Source organism: Elephas maximus, chromosome 21, assembly GCF_024166365.1.
Source record: "Elephas maximus indicus isolate mEleMax1 chromosome 21, mEleMax1 primary haplotype, whole genome shotgun sequence".
Classification (NCBI taxonomy): Eukaryota; Metazoa; Chordata; class Mammalia; order Proboscidea; family Elephantidae; genus Elephas; species Elephas maximus.
In genome coordinates, this window is record NC_064839.1 from 37,549,753 (window position 1) to 37,570,503 (window position 20,751).

At 44.2% G+C, this 20,751-nt stretch overlaps 1 protein-coding gene across 9 annotated transcripts in view; it reads left to right on the forward strand.

Moving 5' to 3' along the window:
• ZFHX3 (zinc finger homeobox 3) overlaps positions 1-20,751 on the forward strand; it is a 701,029-nt gene that overhangs the window by 507,721 nt on the left and 172,557 nt on the right. For 7 of the 9 annotated variants that reach the window (XM_049864644.1, XM_049864650.1, XM_049864646.1 and 4 more), the window contains one exon: positions 13,728-16,480. The exons of the other annotated variants lie outside the window; for them this stretch is intronic. In XM_049864644.1, the coding sequence (XP_049720601.1) occupies positions 13,774-16,480 (2,707 nt within the window). In that variant the 5' untranslated portion in view covers positions 13,728-13,773. The remainder of the gene's footprint in view (positions 1-13,727; positions 16,481-20,751) is intronic. 9 annotated transcript variants of the gene reach the window in all.

Below are 20,751 nucleotides of genomic sequence, written 5' to 3' on the forward strand. Positions count from 1 at the left end.
TTTGGAGATGCCTGCTGAGGGAGACTTTCCTTTGCCCAAGGCTACCTTTCACCTCACCCTTATTGGGCTTCCCTGTCCTGTGAATACCAGTTGGTGGGTTTATTGGAAAGCATGTGTTTCCTCTGTCCAGGGAAGTTGGATGGGGTTTCCCAGGTGGGGGAGGTAGTTGCCCAGGACCAGATAAAAGCATATATAACATTGAGTGTCATTCATTTGTTCTTACATAGATCTGTATGAAAGAAAGCTTAAGGCAGTGGCTGTTTCTAGCTGCATTCCCAAAACTGGAGGTACAGATGAAGAATCTGCCCCATTCAGACTCTCCTGGGTTTTGTGCCGCCTTGGACTATAGCAGTTATTCCTACTATTCAAATTAAATGTTCTGTGGATTAAGAATTACCTAATAAGAGTCCAGGAACCCTATTGACTTATCTTGCTGTTGAATTAGTGAACATGGCTTTGATAACCCTTTTCAAGAGATGAGTCCTTTTAATATAGTCCATACGTGATATGTGTATTTTTTCCCTTTAAGAAGAATTGTATTTAAAGATTTGCTTGACTTTTTGGATTTCTGTTTTATTATTCCAACCACTTAAGATGAGTGGAATGAGGGTAGTCTCTGTAGCCTTCAGGCCTTCAGTAATATTGGAATAAGAGATAATAAATTTAACATTATCAACTACAAAATTCTAAAATACTCGAGTACTTAAGTCTCAGAATTTGGGTTATTGGGTCTGTTTAATTAATTATATATTATGTTGCAATCAGCACACTCCCACTAATGTTATTTAAACTGTCTCCCAGGAAGAGAAAGTATGCCGTCAATCAAGTATTTTTTTTTGTTCATACTACATGCTAAGCAATGTGATAGTAGGTGAACAGAAATATAAGCTGGATTTTTTTTTCCCCTTCAAGGAGCTTATAGTCAAATTATAGAGATAAAAACAGGCAAATGAAACAAGGAGAGAGTGTTTGAATAACAAACAGTATGATAATGATTACTGTAGGATTACAGAAATTTTTTGAGTGATAGAAGAAAATTTTGTTACCTAAGTGGAACTTGAGCTTGTGCTTCTTAAAGGATAGCCAAGGACTGAATAAGCCTTAGGGAAGAGTAAAGAACATTCAAAGGGCCTGGGGCTACAGGAACAGAGGCAAGAACACACCTGAATGTGGACACAATAGGGAAGAGACTGCTGGTTGGAGTGAAGTGAGAGATATGATTGAATAGTAGCATGGGAGTAGATTTCAGAGTGCTTTGATACCAGTCTGGAAAGTTTAAGTCTGAATATTTTGGCAGCGGATTGATTCTCAGATGGGTGAGGCCCCTGATGAATATGACCTTTGGAAGGCTAGGCTGATCTTATCTTTCTGCTTTTCTGGAATCAAAAATGTATCAAAAGTTCCACTGAGAGAGACCGGGGCAGTCAGTGAGGCGCAGCTCTGTTAGGACTTGTTGAGCCATGCTGAGTTTTGAATGATGGAAGACTAGCCACTTATAGACATCTTGTGGTCTGCTGAAAGGAGACAGTATTCAAGAGATAAGTCAGGAATGGACATTTTTGTTTTGGGAGTCAACTCAATAATTTAGGTAATTGAAACCACAAGAAGTAGTTAAGGCAGTTGATGTACTAAGATAAGAGAAGAGAGCCAAGGGGGGAAAATATGATGATGATTAAATACTGTTGGAGAACTGAGAGGAGAAATTTCTGTGAGTTAAAATGATGGAGAATTTTATAGAATAGGTAGAAAAGTGCATCCATGGAAAGTTGTAGGAATAGGAAGAGGGGCAGGCAATACAGAAATCAGGGAGGTGTAGGAGAGCCAGAAAAGTGAAGGGGGAGAAAGTTTCATGGAGTCACGATCAGCAGGGTGGCATTGGAGACATAGGGCCTTAGAGTCATCTAATCCACCTGAAGCAGATGCCCAGCCCCCACCTCTGGAGAGTCCGACCCAGTAGTTCTGGGATGGGGCCTGGATATCTGTGTGTATTCCACTAAGTTGGTTCTGATGTATACCAAGGGTTTGAGTACCAAGGGTTTGAGAACTACTGATGTAGTGTTAAACAAACAAACAAACAAACAACTCAGTTGCTGTTGACTCTGACTCTGACTCATGGTGACCCCACGTGTGTCATGTCAGAGTAGAATTGTGCCTGTGGAATAGGATTCCAGTGGCTGATTTTTCTGAAGTAGATTGCCAGACCTTTCTTCTGAGATACTTCCTGGGTAGACGTGAACCGCCAACCTTTTGGTTAGCAGCCAAGTGTGTTAACTGCACTACCCAGGGACTCCGTTTTGATGCGGTATAGCCCTCTGGAATTACACAGAGGAGGAGGAACTCACTTGATTTTAGAAAAATTGGTGTTGAGAAAGGGAAGCAGTGGCCGGAGCCCACTGGTTTGATGGAGTAGAGATTGTGCAGTGGAAGTGTGAGTTGGGAGGGCTTTCTTGGAGGACAGTTTGGCACATGTCAAAGCCTTTAATGTTCCTAGTTTTAAGCCAGAATTTCCCCTTCTAGAAATGTGTCCTATGGAAATAGAGACAGAATGTCGTGGGTTAGAGCCTAGGTTTAGAGTGGTAAGGGAAGCTTGTTGTTAGGTACAGTCAATTCGATTCCTACTTATAGCAATTTTATGGAACAGGGTAGAAGTGCTCCCGTAGGGTTTCATAGACTGTGATCTTAATGGGAGCAGATTGCCAGGTCTTTTCTCCCTTGGAGCTTCTGGTGGGTTTGAACCACTGACCTGTGGATTAGCAGTTGAGCACTTAACCATTGTGCCACCAGGGCTCCATACATGGTTTCAGATGCTGACTTAATCAGTGTGTGACTTGTGCATGGCATTCAACTCTGTAAGTCTCAATTTCCTCATCTGTAAAATGGGGAGATCGCTTCATGGTAATCCTGTTGCAAGGATCAAATGAAATAACATATACCAAAAAAGGGGTTAGCACCATGTCTGGCCCTACTAAGTGGGCAATATGGAGCTGCTACTTACTTTTTTAAGTTATTTTGCTATTTTATATGCACAAAGACTTGGACATTTATTGCTGCCTTAACAGCAACATATTAGAAATTGCTTAAATGTCCAGTAATCACATTTGGTGAAATTCTGCTATGTCCATAAATGCAGTATCTATGCAGCCATTAATTCTTACTTATGAAGAATATTTAATGTCATGGGAAAACTTTCATGCTAAATTAAGTTAAAAGAGCAGTGTGATCCAAAAAAAACTCTCACTGTAGATGCACAGAGGAAAAAAGCCCGAAAAGCTGTCTGCCAGTGACTCTCTGGCTGGTGGGATTATAGGTAATTTTTAGTTTTTGAGTCTTCCTGTATATATCCAAAATTTTTTTAAATAATGAACTCATGCTACTTTAATCGAGAATAGTTATTTAAAATACATTTAACATCACCAGATGCCAGATTGAAACCATAACGGACCAGATGGCACATTTTTACATCATCCCCTCGTGTTGCTTAGCAGCCCATTGGCAAGAATGGAGATACCAGGACTAGGATCTCTGGAGGGGGGATTTTGGAGGAAATAGTGAGGAGATGGAACAGTTTTGGGTGCTGGAAAAGGAAACATTTAAGTAGTCAGTTACCGTTAGTGTGGGAAGGTGTCCAGCTTAGCTGGGTGGATGCCAGTGGATGAAATGAAGTGGGGGCGGGGGCTGTGATCTGCTCCCCTGCTAGGTAGGACCCGTAGTTGCATTTGGGTAGTTACAGCTACCGTTTGATGAAAGGAGGTGCTGCTGCAGATCTGGGAGGGGGGTCTGAGCTTTATGGTGATTAAGCCAGGTCAGGAGAGAACCTTTCAGGCCTGTGACGCACAAAGGATATTGGTCTTCTGCCTTCAGACTATGCCGGAAAATCTCCAAGTGGCTCGATGTGAATGCTTAAGTCAGTACTTCAGTGAGCACTTCAGCATCGGGATGCAAATACCCAAATAGCTGGTTAAATGCCCCAAATCCTTTGATGGAACAAGACAGCGTAATAGCTGAGTAGTCTTGCTTTTTGTTACTTATTGTGTTCAGGGGTCTGGTAGTTGTTGAACTGTGAGTGTCTCTCTATATATAGCAAAGAATCTGTTCCTCTCAGTGTGAGCTCTTCCCTTCTAACACCCACAGAGTGGGCTCTAAACTGAGCACTGCTTCTGACCTCATGTCTTCCTCTTCTTCCCCTCCGTGACTCCACTGTGACCAGAATACCGAGGTTGTTGTGGCTTCCCTACAGAATGGACTGAGCTAGCAGTTTTCACTTCCAGGCTGATTTATGTTCATGCTGGAAATAGCACAGATGTACTTACTAGCAAACATGAAGCCGAGGGCATGGATGATTCTCTGGACTTTCTGGGCAGTGGACCTCCTGCAGTTCAGGGGACCTGGTCTAGCATGTGTGTGTTCTCTGACCTTGTCACAGTTACAAAAGAATTCTTAAGGCTGCTGGGAAATTGCTACCCATTGGATGGAATCTCACCTATTTATGGTTTAACACTTATTGACTCATACAAAGCAGCAATATAAATTTCTGTTATTAATCAAACACAGAATGGAATTGGATATGGTTCTTCATGGATTCCAAGCTAAACAGATAAGGATATTATTTCTTTGCCACTTGAAAGAGGTTCCTACTTATCTAACAATCTGGGTTTCCTTTGGGGCTTTTTTGAGGCGGTGAGTTTTAATAAGGTGATAGTTCATTCTTTGTTGTGTGGTTCTCTCTCTGATATGCTTTAGTCCAGACTTAGCAGTGCCCACCCTCTGTAGGTTGATGGTGTTCTTCATCTCTCAGGTGGCTGTCCTTGGGAGTGCCTCCTTAGATTTAGAACTGCTTTGCACCAAGTTAAGGAAATCTGTCCAAAGTCAGGATCATGCGTATCTTGGGTAATGTCTGTCAGTGTGATATTACTTGGAATTTTGCCCAAGTTAGAGTGACCATTTGCTTGTCTTATCCAACTAGAAGGCTAAACTTAGAAGCTTCTCAGTTGAAGAAAGGGAAGACTAGTTTTCTGCTCTTGTCTGTCTATAACTCCCTGTCCAGCTTTGTAGCCTTCCTCCTTTCACGAAGCTGTGCCAGGAACCAATTTCACATGAAGATCAAGGTATGCATATCAGGGTTGGTTAACTGTTCATATGTATTTTTGGAGGTTCAATATATAGAGTTTTTTTTACCCTGGACATTTTGTCTTTTAACTTTTTATTTTGACATAGTTTCAGACGTATGGAAAGTTGGAAGAATAGAACAAAGAATTCTCATATACCCTCACCCAGACCCCCCATATGTTAACATTACCATGTCCATCCTTGTTCTCTTTCTTTTCCTTCCCCCCTCATCCGTCCATTCGTCCATCCACACATACATAATACATAATACACACTCACACATTTTTTAAAACCATTTGAGAGTTGAGACATTATGCCTTTATCTCTAAATACCTCAGTGTGTATTTCTTAAAAGCAGAGACATTCTCTTATATGCCCATACTGCAGTTATCAAAATTAGGAGATTAACATTGATATACTACTGTTCTCCAATCTACAGTCCTTATTCAGATTTTGCCAGTTGTCCCAATTATGTCTTTTATTGACTCAATGGCAACGGGTTTTTTTTTTCTTTAATTGGAAAAGAAAACTCTGATTATGTGCTGCATTCATTTGCCATGTCTCTTTAGTTGCCTTTAATCTGAACGAGTTTTTTCATTCTTTCTTTCTGTTTCATGACATTGACATTTTTGAAGAGTGTAGGACATTTTGTAGACTGTTCTCAATTTGGATTTGTCAGATGTTCCCTTATGATTAGATTCAGGCTTTACATTTTTGGCAGGAATACCACGGGAGGAATGTTGTGTTCTTCTGGGTACACCCTATCAGGAGGCACATGCTATTTGTCTCATTACTGGTAATGTTAACTTTGATTTCTTGATTAGGAGTATCTGCCAGGTTTCTCCACTGTAAAGTTACTGGTTTTCCCTCTGTATTAATAAGTATTTTATGGGGAGATACTTTGAGACTGTGTAAATAGCCTGTTATTCCTCAAACTTTCATCCACAAGTTTTGGCATCCATTGATTCTTGCCAGAATGGATTGTTACTGTGATGGTTACCAAATGGTGATTTTCTAACTCTGTAATTCTCCACTGCATTTATTAGTTGGCTTTCTACTGTAAGGAAGAAGTTTCCATTCTCTCACATTAGTTTTCTTATTTTAAAGGTGTGGAATTATGGATTCTTTATTCATGGAGCCCTGGTGGCATAGTGGTCTGAATCTAACGACTGCTCCTTGGAAACCTTATGGAGCAGTTCTACTCTGTAGGGTCACTATGAGTCAAAATCTACTCAACGGCAGTGGGTTTGGTTTGGTTTTTATTTTACTGTGTTGTCATCCTTTACTCTTATTATCATACTCAACTTAACCCACATTTGGCCAGTGGGAGCCCCTTCAACCTGCTGTCTGTCCTTTTGGCATGTCCTCATCATTCTTTGAGTACCTTCTTATGTCTTGGCCCAAGAAGATATTTCAGCTCACCTTGTACTCTCCCTGGCCCAAACTAAGAATTGGCCATTTCTCTAAGGAGCCCTGGTTTGATTTAGTGGACGATGATTACATAGGACATTATTTCTTAAAGAGAAAATGAAAGGAATGTGTTAAGGGCTAATTTTTTTTCCTCTAGAAGTGTTAATCATCATGCTCATTAATTTAATTTTCCTCATTGTTTTATTAAGCATCTTTTATATCTCAGGTGTGGAGGATCCAGAGCTGAATGAGACATGGTCCCTCCTCTCATGCTGCTTACAATCTAGTGGCAGAGACAGACCAGCCAACAGATAATCACAGCAGCATGATAACTACGGAATTGTAGTGTGTCACCATGTGCAAAATGCTATAGGGCCCCAAAGACAATTAGTTAAAGTTGGCTGAGTAACCTTATTGATAACCTAGGAATGAAAAGAATCTTCATGTTTAAATGGACCTGAGAGGCTGCCTGATTCAACCTCCTGGCCAAAGCAAAATCCCCTTTTACTTGATTCATGCAACCAGGGAGCTCAGTATTTTAGAGAGTAAACATTCCAATTTGGAGCTTTGATAACCTTGAGAAAGATTTTCGTTTATATTGAACCAAACTCTAATTCCTTATAAATTCCCCTTATTCTAGTTAAACCCTGGAGGTAGATAGAAAACACATCTAATCCTCCCTGTGGCAGGCAGGTAGGCAGGCAGACAGGCCTTCATGTAGTTGAAGATAGGTGTTCTGCCCTACAATAGGGCTTCTCTTTTCTGGGCCCTAAAGATGTTGTGTTTGGCCATTCTGACAATTCTCCAGTTTGTTTGTCAGTATCCCTCTTATGAGATTCCCCGAAGGGGATCATAACATTCTTTGTGTAGGCAGAGAAGATGATGGGCTGGTTAACCTACTGAGTTCCAAAAGCTATAATGTAGTCCCGTAGTGGGCAGAGTCCCTGGGTAATGCAAATAGTTAACACGCTTGATTGTGAACTGAAAGGTTAGAGATTGAAGTCTGCCCAGAGGTGCCTAGGAGGAAAGACCTGCTGATTTACTTTCTAAAAATCAGCCGTTGAAGGCCCTATGGAGCACAGGGTCTGACACACACGGAGTCGCCATGAGTTGGAATTGGTTTTGTAGTTCTGCAATCAAAGATCATATTTATGTCTTTGGCCACCATGTCAGCTTTTGGCTTTCACTGAATTTTTACTCAAATAAAACCTCTAGGTATATTTTGCATGAAATTTTGTTAAGCCACCTCTCCTCTCTCCATCCATGCATGAACTTAAAGATAGGACTTCATATCTAAATTTCATCTTATTAGGCCGAGCCTATTGTTCCAACTTGGCAAGATCTTCGCAGTCTTAATTCCACCATCTAGCTTCTTAGTTATTCCTCTTAGCTTTATGAGCTCTGCCAAATGGTGTATATGCTTTATTTTGTTTCTCAAGTTGTTCATTTAAATGAACAGAGCCGGGGGCAGCATAGAACTCCATGGCACATCAAGAGATACATTGACCTCTGAACTGACACTTGAGTAATGACATTAACCACCTATAAAGTCAGCCAGACTTTATTATCTGACATATTTTGCCACTCTGGATACAAGGAAGTGGTAAACTTTGGGATTTCTTATTAAAATAAGAAGTACTCTCTACTGCATTTCTCACATCAGTGAGTCAGAGTGAGGCGATATTTTTCAGTTTATTTTATGTGAATTTTCTTACTGGATCAACAGCTAATTGCTAATTCCTCGGGATCACCTTTTATTTTTTTTAAGCACTTATTCAGCAACTGTTGAATCCATTCTAAAACGGTGAGAAACTTGGCGCTAAATAACCTATAACATGTTTTAAATTTAATATCGTTACTTTATCCAAAATGATGTCCACACGCTCCCATCACTCTGTCATCTTCTCTTGTTTTATATTATTTCGGAGTGCTTTTCATCACTTACCCATTTTTATTTGTGCTTTCTCCCCTAAAGGAATGTAAGCTGATAGCAGTCATTGATTCACTGGCACATAGTAGGTGCTTAGTAAATATTGAATGAATGCGTTTATTGGTGTGTAGTTTCTGGAATCTGCCTTTCTTCTAAAATAATCAGGATATTGGACCTGCTGTCCAGTTCTTTGTCTCAGCCTACCTTCCTCCTTTATCTGCCCTCTCCTGTCTGAATATATCCAAATAAAGAAGTACACTTGAACTCTCCTCCCCTCCCTGCTCCCAAGCAAGAGAAGGCTGAATGTGAGAATCGATAATCTTTTATATTAGCTGTCCTGTAAGCAGGTAGGCAGGCAGGCCTTCATATAGTTGAAGATCGCATGATCTTAGGGAAGTCCCAGGTTGTGTAAGAATGAATTCTAATGCCAGATGTACGGATGTTCAGGGGTTCTCTTTGAGGAATAGACATTAAAGAAAAACAGAGTAGAATAGCTTAAGAACACAGACAGCACAGCCAGACTGTCTGGTTTTGTCATTTACTGGCTGCTGTGGGTTTAGCCTTGGGCAGCCTCAGTTTTTGCATCTTTAAAATGGGGATAAAAATAGCATCCACCTCCTAGAGTACTCATAAGGATCAAGGCGATACTGTCCCCACAGGCCTTAACACAGTACTTAACTCAGTAAGTGGTGGCTGCTATTATGATGGTTTTAATTTTAAAAAGCTTTGGGAAATAAAGGCACAGAGGAGGAGATGAGGTCATCCTTAACCTCATCCCCTAGAAATTGCCATTGTTAAAGTGTTGCGATAAATCTCTCATATTTTCATATGCATATGCTCCTTGGAAACTCTCTGGGGCAGTTCTACTCTGTCCTATAGGGTCGGTATGAGTCGGAATCAACTACGATGGCACTGGGTTTGGTTTTTGGTTTACATATATATGCTTTGCTCATTTAGCATCCTGTGTGATCATTTTCCCATGCCTGTAAATATTCTTTTCAAAAAAGAATTTTTTATAGCAACCTATGCAATGCCCCATAGAGTTTCCAAGGAGCGCCTGCTAGGCACTGTAATTTAGGGAGTCCCTTGTTTTGGCCAGATTACTTTTTTTTTTTTCTTGTTATAAATGCTGGAATGAATATTCTTATATCTCTATGTGTGTCTTGGGTTGTTGCCTTAGGATAAATTCCTAGAATGGGAGGATTGCTGAGCCAAAGGGCATGAGCATTTGTGAGGCATCTGACAAACGCTGCCAGATCACCTTTAGGAACGTGGTACCCGTGGGCAATCCCTCCAGCTGGGCAGGGGAGCATTTAGAGAAGCCTGCCTGCTGGCTCATGTCTCTCTGGTGATGCCACATGCGTTATTAACAGAGGCAACAGTTTCTTGCTGTCTCTATTCTCTCTTTGTTTTTCTTTCCTTCTCCCTTGTTTCCCTGCTTGGTTTTCTGCCAAACAGCCTCTTGTGAAAGGACCGCCTAATTAACCCTGCACTAATTAACAATTTAAAATTACACAGTGTGACTGTTCATGTTTAATTCTCAGGGAGCTGGAGCAATAGCAGGAGCCCCCTCCTCTTCCTAATAGTTGCCCCCCATGCTAGCTTCCCTGTAACTGTTGCATTTTACCCAGTCCTATCTCAAAGGAAAAGGATAAAACTATCATACCACATTGCAAAGGACCCCCCAGCCTTTAGAATCCGATTGTCTTTTTTCATTTAAAGAGGGAGATGGATGACTTTGTTTGAGGGTAACATGATAGAGTTTTAGTCCTTTAAACAATCTTTGAAAAGTAAAGGTGGATATTTGTAAAGATAGCATGGACTTGGCGATAGTTCCATGGAAAATATAACTTGTGAAGGGAGCAAGTGGGAGGGAGGGGGTACCTGATGGAGATGTTGGAACTTTTCTGTACAAGATTACTTCTCAAATGGCAGGGGTAGGTGCTAAGCTGAGAGAGAGAGAGAAAGAAGAGGAGGAGGAGGAAGAAAGAAAAAGTAGAGGAGGGAAGAGGTCATTCCCATGTCTTCCACTGAATGGTCTTCTTGGAGAGGTGTACTCTATTGAAATCCAAGTTCTTAAAACAAAGCAAAGCAAAGCAAAAACAAAACATTCTGAATGCAGTATTGGGGGTCATAAGTAGAGAAGGGCAGAGTCCAATGCCTCAGTGATTAAAGGGAATTTGGGGGCATAACCAGCAGAAGAGAGGCAGGTGCAGGAAGCGTTGAGGGCTCCTGCTGTGTGAGCTGGCCCTGGAGGGAAGGAAGGACAAGGAAGGGGGCACGGAGTCTGGGGGGCCTGAGCACGGGGTGGGTTCACGGAGGCAGGCGGGATTGCCTGTGAAGATGCGGGGACCTGCTGGGTTCCCAGGCTGCTCTCTGTAACTGAAGATCATTGATTTTACGGGAAACTACAGACAGAGTGGTGATCGACCTGCCGAGTTGACTTCTGCCTCCTTAAGAACCACCTTTTTCTTATTGACTGGCTGATAAACAGAGCGAGAGACAGCAGGCTGGGTGGGAGAGTAGTGTGTGCCCTGAGGTCCTCCTGCTGAAGGAGGGCAGATTTAAGAGCTTTCTCGATCTCTGGGCTCAGCTCCCCTCTTGTTCATCTCCATTCCTGCACCCCCTGGAGACTATTGGGAGCCAAAGACTGACCTTCCCTAGTTATCTGGCAATCCAAGTGCCCTGTCCGCATGAGTTGGCAATACTGTGAAGACGCTGTAAAAGAGCGTCTCCAGCTTTAATGCACATCACTTGGTGATCTTGTTAAAGTACAGATTCTGCCCCCATATGTCTGGGGTGGGGCCTGACAGTCTGCATTCCTCACCAACTCTCTGCTGGTCCAGGAACCACACCGGAAGTAGCAAGGTTATAAAAGTTTCCACTTGTCATGGCCAGCGTGAGTTGAGAGGCAGCCCAGAGCAAGTAGTATGGATGCTGAAGTGGGGATCCTTCTTTCTCACCTGAGTCTTAATGAATGACTGGGCTCTTGTAGGTCCATTCTCTAGGGTTGGTGTCACCACCCTGAGGCCATCTGTCTTTCAGAGATGGGTACGATGTCATCCTTCCTTGACCCTTTCTGTTTTGGAATAGGAAACAAAGTGTGGCCAGTTTGTAAAGTTCCAACCCCTTAGCTGGATCATTTGTAGAGGAGGAGGAGGAGGAAGAGCAAGAAAAGCCCACCAATTAATTGGTAAACGCTTGCAGGTTTCTCTTGCCCAGCCCAGGCTGGAGAGGAGATTGGCTTTGCTGTCGATAAACAAGTCCCTGGTGCAGCATCAAAGCTGTTCTCCTTTATCAGTCGTGGCCTCCCCTTCCCGCATGTTCCTGTAACTTACCAAGCATTTATGACATTGATTTTACAATCGGGCTGTTAACCCTCCCGCCCCTTCAGGACTGCCAGCCGTTTTGGCCTGAGCTGTCAATCAGCTGTCATCCAGCCAATCAGGCACCTCCTTAGGAAGAACCACCCTGAATTCTCACCTGTATCCCAGCTAAGCCTTCTGGAGAAGTTCCACTGCATTTGCTGTTTGGTTTGGTTTAGTTTAGTCATCTTTGTTTAAAATCAATCAGTCTTTTCTGAGGCCCGTGGAACTTTGTTGTCATGGAGTTTGTGTTTATAAGCTGCAGAGTGTAGCATGCATGTGTGTCTTTTAAATAAAACGTGACCCATTCTTCCAAAAAGTTATTTCTCCAGAGAGTGCTGGTAAACCTGCCTTCCCCGTCTTTTCCCGAGGGGGAGCTCTTGGCTCACTCTGCAGGCAAGAATCAAGAAATGAAAAAAAAGAATGGGAAGATGCTGGAGGGAGGGAGCCCAAACCCAGCCAAAACCTTCATCCTCTGAGTATGAATGAGATTGTGGGTGGAGAAGCAGCCAAGTGTTCTCCAGGAAGGAGAAACGGGGAAGAGGTGGCCTGGGATTTGCAGGCGGAAGATCAGGTCCATGCAAGGCGCTGAGCTGCCTGTAGGAGCCGCACCGGGAAGGAATAAATGCCCCTGTGATGATGTTGCCACAGGAGCAGAGCAGCGGCAGCGGGTGATCTGATGCCTCTCCCTGGGGACACCAGGTCTCAGAGGGCAAATTCAGCTCAGTGGCACTTTGGAATCGGAAACGGAAAAGCCCCCAGGCCAAAGGACAGCTGCTTGGATAGTGACTAATAACTAAGAGGCAGGTGTGGAACGGAATCGCTAAGCCCAGCTGCCGTCTCCAGCTTGCTGCTAAGATCCTTGATAGCAAAAGCCACCAAGCAAGTGGTGAACAGGCTCGATCCAGACAGGGTGAGGTAGACACTGTTGGAGGGGGAGTTGGCGGATGCAGAGTCTAGTCGGTTCTTCACTGAAATATCAGGCTTACATTTTCACCTACGGTTTCCAGTCTGAAGCTAGCTGAGTCACAGGCAAGGGTGCTCTACTGGTTGGGACGAGGAAATGGGAATTTGGAGACCTGCCTTCTCTTTCTGGCTCACGGCAGTCAGGGTGGCATCGGGCCCATTGTCAGACTTCGCTCCTCTGTTTTATTGCTTGTGAAATGGGAATGATGCTTCCTAGATCTGGAGAGGAGGGAAGGCCATGACTGGTCCTCTGTGGAAGGCCAGCTGCCTCACGGGGGCTTTGCAGAGTGTACCCAGGCCTGCATGTGCACCGTCTGAGCTGGGCAGTTCTCAGATGCTTCTTTTTGAACTTCGTACACTAGAAACATGGTCAGTAAAAACACCAGCAGTGTCTCCTCTGTACTGATTTTAGTATATCACAGTTCAGGCTTACCATTCTTTTGGGGATGCTAAACCTTCCCCCTCTCATCCCTTCCTGCTGGCAGCTGGGGCTACCTTTTCGTGTTAGCCGTCTGTTTGTGTTAGGAACACAGTTCTGTTGATGATGCAGTCTTCCTTCTTCACTGTGGCTTGTCTCCCTGTCGCCACAATAGCGCTGTGCTTGCAAAGGATGGAAATTTGAACTGGCCCTCAGGGTAGAGCAGCAGCCCATCTGGAGACAGAGGGGGATTCTCCTTACTTCCCTTTCCTCACACCCATACTCATGCTTTGGTCCCAGCTGTGACGCCCATGGGCACTGCCCACCCTCTCATGTGGGACAGTGTAGGTGACCACCGGGGTCTTAGCTGCTCTAGGCCCATCCTCTCCGACGCGTTCTTTGTGTTGCGGGTGTGGACAGAAGCCTCTTAGAGAGCTGTGTGTGGGACCTGAGCCTTGGCCCTCCTAACCTCTTTCCTTTCTCTCTCTCTCTTCCCCTCTCTCCCTCCTCTCCCCTTGCCTACGCTCTTCAGGTCCGATCCGTACTGGGTGCAATGAAAGCTCCACGCAGGCCTTACCATGGAAGGCTGTGACTCGCCTGTCGTCTCGGGGAAGGACAATGGGTGCGGTCTCCCTCAGCACCAGCAATGGACTGAACTCAACAGCACCCACCTCCCCGACAAACCCAGTAGCATGGAGCAGCCCACGAGCGAGAACCACGGGCCCCTGGACAGCCTGAGGGCCCCCTTCAATGAGCGCCTCGCGGAGAGCCCCGCCTCGGCCGGCCCCGCTGCCGAGCCTGCTAGCAAGGAGGTCAGCTGCAACGAGTGCTTGGCCTCCTTCGCCAGTTTACAGACCTACATGGAGCACCACTGCCCCAGCGCGCGTCCCTCACTGCCCCTGAGAGAGGAGAGTGGGAGCGACACCAGTGAGGAGGGGGACGAGGAGAGCGATGTGGAGAACTTGGCTGGAGAGATAGTCTACCAGCCGGATGGCTCGGCCTACATTGTCGAGAGCCTGAGCCAGCTGACCCAAAGCGGAGGCGCCTGTAGCAGTGGCAGCGGGGCTCTCCCTTCGCTCTTTCTGAACTCTCTCCCCGCCGCGGGGGGCAAACAAGGGGACCCTTCTTGTGCTGCACCAGTCTACCCACAGATCATCAACACTTTCCACATAGCCTCATCCTTCGGGAAATGGTTTGAGGGCCCAGACCAGGCTTTCCCGAATACCTCAGCCCTGGCGGGGCTCAGCCCCGTCCTGCACAGCTTCCGCGTTTTCGACGTGCGACACAAAAGCAACAAGGATTACCTGAACAGCGACGGTTCTGCCAAAAGCTCCTGCGTATCCAAAGATGTTCCCAACAATGTGGACCTGTCCAAATTCGATGGCTTTGTGCTCTATGGGAAGAGGAAGCCCATTCTGATGTGCTTCCTGTGCAAACTTTCCTTCGGGTACGTCCGCTCGTTTGTGACGCACGCCGTGCACGACCATCGAATGACCCTGAGCGAGGACGAGCGGAAAATTCTTAGCAATAAGAACATCTCCGCTATCATCCAAGGGATCGGCAAAGACAAGGAACCCCTTGTAAGTTTTTTGGAACCAAAAAACAAAAACTTTCAACACCCTTTAGTTTCCACAGCTAACCTCATAGGCCCCGGACACAGTTTTTATGGTAAATTTAGTGGCATTCGGATGGAAGGGGAGGAGGCTCTCCCAGCCAGCTCTTCTGCTGGCCCTGAGCAGCCCCAGGCTGGTATCTTGACCCCCAGCACCCTCTTGAACCTTGGCGGGCTCACCAGCTCAGTCCTGAAGACCCCCATTACCTCAGTCCCCCTGGGGCCTCTGGCTTCCAGTCCTACCAAATCCTCAGAGGGCAAGGACTCTGGGGCAGCAGAAGGAGAGAAGCAAGTGGTGGGTGACCCAGATTGCTTCTCCGAGAAAGCAGAGCCAGCTGAGGAGGAGGAGGAAGAGGAGGAGGAGGAGGCAGAGGAGGAAGAAGAAGAGGAAGAGGAGGAAGAAGAGGAGGAGGAAGACGAGGGTTGCAAAGGACTCTTTCCAAGCGAGTTGGACGACGAACTGGAGGACAAGCCCCACGAGGAGTCTGGGGCCGCGGCAGGTAGTAGCAGCAAAAAGGACCTTGCTCTCTCAAACCAAAGCATTTCTAACTCCCCCTTAATGCCTAATGTGCTCCAGACCCTGTCGAGGGGCACAGCTTCTACTAGTTCTAATTCTGCTTCTTCCTTTGTTGTCTTTGATGGTGCGAACAGGAGGAATCGTTTAAGCTTTAACAGTGAGGGCGTCAGGGCCAACGTGGCAGAGGGCGGCAGGAGGCTGGACTTCGCTGATGAAAGTGCCAATAAAGACAATGCCACAGCACCAGAACCAAATGAAAGTACAGAGGGCGAAGATGGGAGCTTCGTCTCCCATCACCAGCATGCTGGCTCCCTCTGCGAGCTTGGGGTTGGGGAGTGCCCCTCGGGGAGTGGCGTGGAGTGCCCCAAGTGCGACACAGTCCTGGGCTCCTCCCGCTCGCTGGGCGGCCACATGACCATGATGCATTCTCGTAACTCATGTAAGACCCTCAAGTGCCCCAAGTGCAACTGGCACTATAAGTACCAGCAGACGCTGGAGGCACACATGAAGGAGAAGCACCCAGAGCCGGGGGGCTCGTGCGTCTATTGCAAAAGTGGGCAGCCCCACCCTCGGTTGGCGCGAGGAGAAAGCTACACCTGTGGTTACAAGCCTTTCCGCTGCGAGGTGTGTAACTACTCCACAACGACCAAAGGCAACCTCAGTATTCATATGCAGTCTGACAAGCATCTCAACAACATGCAGAACCTGCAGAATGGAGGAGGTGAGCAAGTCTTCAGCCATAGTGCCGGTGCGGCGGCAGCTGCAGCGGCCGCAGCGGCTGCAGCAGCCAATATCGGTAGCTCCTGCGGGGCCCCCTCGCCCACCAAACCAAAAACCAAACCCACCTGGCGGTGCGAGGTGTGCGATTATGAGACCAATGTGGCTAGGAACCTCCGCATTCACATGACTAGTGAGAAGCACATGCATAACATGATGCTGCTGCAGCAGAACATGACCCAAATTCAACACAACCGCCACCTGGGCCTTGGCAGCCTGCCCTCGCCTGCTGAGGCTGAGCTCTACCAATACTACTTGGCCCAGAACATGAACCTGCCCAACCTGAAGATGGACGGTGCCACGTCGGATGCCCAGTTCATGATGAGCGGATTCCAGCTGGATCCCACTGGGCCCATGGCTGCCATGACGCCTGCTCTAGGTGAGGCTGACTTCCTGTTTGTTCATTTCAGTTCTGTGAGTTTCACTGGGGGAAATTGAAAATAGCTAGCCCTATTGATTTGATTCATTTTTATTTCCTTCAGTTGTGTGTAAACTTGAGTATCTAAGTTCACTGGATTTCCTCAGATATTTTCTCTCAAGAATCTTTTGGACTCTGTGCATATGGAGGACTGTATACATGCAACAGAGAGATGATTGTACTCTGGCTACATATCAGGCCAGGATTAAAATTTAAGTGTTTCCTCTAGTTTTTGGCTTGTGCTCAACCTTTCTTTCTGTTCCCAGTCTCTCTTTCTCTGTCTGTTCCTGAATTTGAAAAGTCGCCATAGTTATCTGAAACTTTTGAGTTTCATTAAATATTTATTGGAACTTACAGGAACCGTAGCTGGATTTTTAAGTAGGGAAAATCATCTCAATAAGAGGAATTAGAAACTGTAATATACTTTATTCAAATAATCAAAGGCTGGTTCTGTGCTGAGATGGGGAACTGCCCCAGATATGGTTTCTCAATGTTTTCCAGTGTATTCGTGAGGATCTTCATGAAAGAGACTTATTATTTTTTTTTTCTGTCTTAATTTGGATGAGTTGTTGGTGATTAGTATAGCTGAGAGTTAATTGGGAATTAAATTGCCTTAGGGACACTGTAATGAGTGGTGTGATAGGTAAAAAATGAATGAACTGTAAAATTTGTACATCAGAGAAAGTTAGATTTTAATATCGATTAGCTCCTTGCTAATGGAGCCTTTGTTGCCATGAAAAATGACTCATTACCAACTTAGAGAAGTTGGGTTAGCTATTTCCAAAGACTACATCTTACCAAGTAGCTTAATATATGTAGAAGAGGACCAAGAGTATAGGATGTAGAGGCAGAAAACCATGAGTCTTGTGTTAAAAGAATCTTCCCACTTTTGGGAGAAGTTCTATAATAAGATCATCTACCAAATCAGTCGAGTGTGATGGTTGTGCCACCCCTGACCCCACCACCAGTGCCTCGATGGGACCTTGTCCCCTGCCTGGTCTTCATCCCCTCACCTTGCTAACTAACCCCTTGGGCCCACCAGTGACAGACTAAATTAAGCAGTATCACATTACTGACAGCAGCTAACAACATTACTGACATGGGTATAAGTTGTTCCCTGCAACAAAGTGTGAGCATGTACCTTTATTTTGGGATGTTGTTAGGTGCTTTGGAGTTGGTTTCAACTCATAGCAACCCCATGTATGCAGAACGAAGCACTGCCCTGTCCTGCGCCATCCTCACAGTAGTTGCTACGTTAGAGCCCATTGTTACAGCCACTGTGTCAGTCCATCTCATTGAGGATCATCTTGTCTTTGGCTGGCCCTGTACTTTATCCTGGGATGGTTTAGGTTAATGCCGGAGGAACAGACCTCACGAGTTTGGAAGTTTTTTTCTGTGTGGTGTTCTGGTGCTAATTGTTGCTAATGAGTTTTATTTCATAGTATTTAATTTGGTTTTCCTGCTATGTACTTAAATTTGAGTCCTTGATACTTTAATCATATTTTCTAGTTTGAAATATTTACCTGTTCATCCTTTATTACCATACGATTTAAAGATGTTTACCAACTGGTGAATCATCTAATTTGTCTCCAGAGTAAGCATTGGGTATCAGTATTACAAGACTTTAAAAAAAAAAAAAAAGCTTATAGGAAATAGAAGGAGCCCAGGTGACACAATGGTTGCTAACTGCAAGGTTAGCAGTTCAAATCTACCCAGCGGCTCTGCAGGAGGAAAGTTCTGGCAGTCTGCTGCTGTAAAGATTGCCTAGAGGACCGTATGAGACAGTTCTTCTCTGTCATGTGAGGCTGCTATGAGTTGAAAATCAACTTGATGGCGCCTAACAACAATAGCACAGGAATTAGGGTTTTCTGATCTGGGGACATAAAATCTTGAGAATTTTATGGGTTGAAAAATGTTCCTGTAAATATGACCATATTTGGAAATAAGGGTTTTCTTTTGTTATGCCAGTGAGGTCATAAGGTAATAGGGTGGGTTCTGAACCTAATCACTTGTAACGGTTGTCTTATAAAAAGAGTGGAATAGACACAGGGACATACATACATGGGGAAGACAGAGGCCAAAGAAGTCCTGGGGCTATGAACAAGGAAAGACACCCCACACCCCACCCCCACCCATATCCTGATTTGGACTTCTAGCCTCCAAAACTGTGAGACAATAAATTCCTGTTCTTTGAAGCCACCCACTTGTGGTGGTTCTTGTTAATGGCAGAACTAGGAGACTACGATAGGGAGGCAGAGCTTAAAGTAAATTGTGTTGATTTCCTAGGTTTGCGGTAACAAAACACAGGCAGTCCCCAGATTACGAATGAGTTCCGTTCCCAAATCTTATCTTTAAGTCGAATTTGTACGTAAATTGAAATAGGTACGTGTTTATATCTAACGTCAGTCAAATGTTTGTCTTGGTATATGGTATATAGTGTACCTTTTTATGCATAAAAAACATTCAAGAAACGCTTCCGGATACATTAAAGCATCTTTAACATAATAATTCAGTAATAATAATAATGTTTTGATGTGCGTCGCAAAGTAGTGCCCATTCGTTATTATGAATCATTATATGTACCTTGAATTTTTAACATATTAGGCTTCATGGGGCTGGCTCATAACTACATGTTGTACGTAAGTTGGCCGTTTATAAGCCGGGGACTACCTGTATCCTGTGCATTGGGGCATCTTTGGTGGCATTGGGGCATCTTTGGTGGCATTGGGAATGGTATAAGTCTTTCTTGAGGGCCACTTCACATATCAAGAGTCATGAAACCACTTGTATCTTCTGACCTGGCAACCTCACCAATGCAATATGTATCTTAAAGAATAATAAATTACTAAAAAAAAAAAAAAAATCATGCCCAAAAGATTTTTATTGCAGTAATATTTATGATAAAGAAATAATATTTATGATAAATAATATTAAAAACAAACATATGACAGTTTGGGAGTAGTCAAGTCAGTTATGAGAAAGTAATAACTGAGAATATAAAGCCATTAAAATTAACAAGATAACTGTAAACCAAGAAATGCTTAGAAAATAATAAATTCAAGTTTTTTAAAAAGTATAATGCATAATTTATATTGTGTTTACAACTCTGTTTACATCTATGTGTCTGTGATTATAGTTCAGAAGAAAAACTGGAAAATTTAAATAATTGTTTTTAGAGTAAAAGGATTCTGAGTAATCACCCCAATTTTAATCTTATAAAAGTATTTTTCTGAGATTTTAAGTTGTTTTGGTAATGAATTAAAATTTTCAAAAGACTCCACAGGGGAGCTGATGTAGTGAATCAAGTATCAGTCCCAAGCCTAAAAGCTGGTTGCCCAAGCCTGGGAGGGGTGGAGGCTTGGGGAGTGCCAGGAATAGAGGACATGCGGCCTTGCCACAGCAAGGTGGGCAGTGGCCATGTTGATGAGCCACTGAGCAGTTTCCAGATTGGAGAAGGTAGAGGTTCCCAGCTCCCAGGACCTGGGAAGTGATGGCAAGTTTGAACAGACCCAGATTGTTCTCAGTCTGGATCCATTTACTCATCCAGATATGTGAGTACTGTTAACTTCAGCTCATACAGTGTCTCCCTGGATTTTGTAAAACATCTTTTTTGTTTGTTAAATGTGACCTTTCAGGTAATCATCTTCATACAGGTAATTGTCTTCTTATGCCTACCAGCACAAATGGGCATATGAATCTGCCAAGTCTTATTGGCCAGGCTAACCTCTGCTGTTACCCCAGTGCATACCACGATGGCTACAACCTTGGCCTGGGCCCCGTTCATTCCGTCCAGCCCAGAGGTGACAAAGAGCATCCTATTTCTTTGGTCTTCTAAAGAGTTGTCTTATATAGGCAGTCCCTGAATTATGAACAAGTTCCATTCCTAAGTCGGTCTTTAAGTCGAATTTGTACAAAAGTCAGAACAGTTAGGTACGGTTTGTATCTAATGTCAGTTAGGTGTGTATCTTAGTATATTGTGTACCATTCTATGCATAAAAAAAACAAACAAATACCTCAAGATACACTAAAACATCTTTAACATAATAATACAGTAATAATAATAGTTTTGATGTGCGTCGCAAAGTAGTGCCTGTTTGTTATTATGAACCACTGTATGTACCTCATATTTTTAATATAATAGGTTTTATGGGGGTTGGTTTGCAACTATGGGTAGTATGTAAATCGAATGTTTGTAACTTGGGGACTGCCTGTATCACAAACTGGGTAGCTTA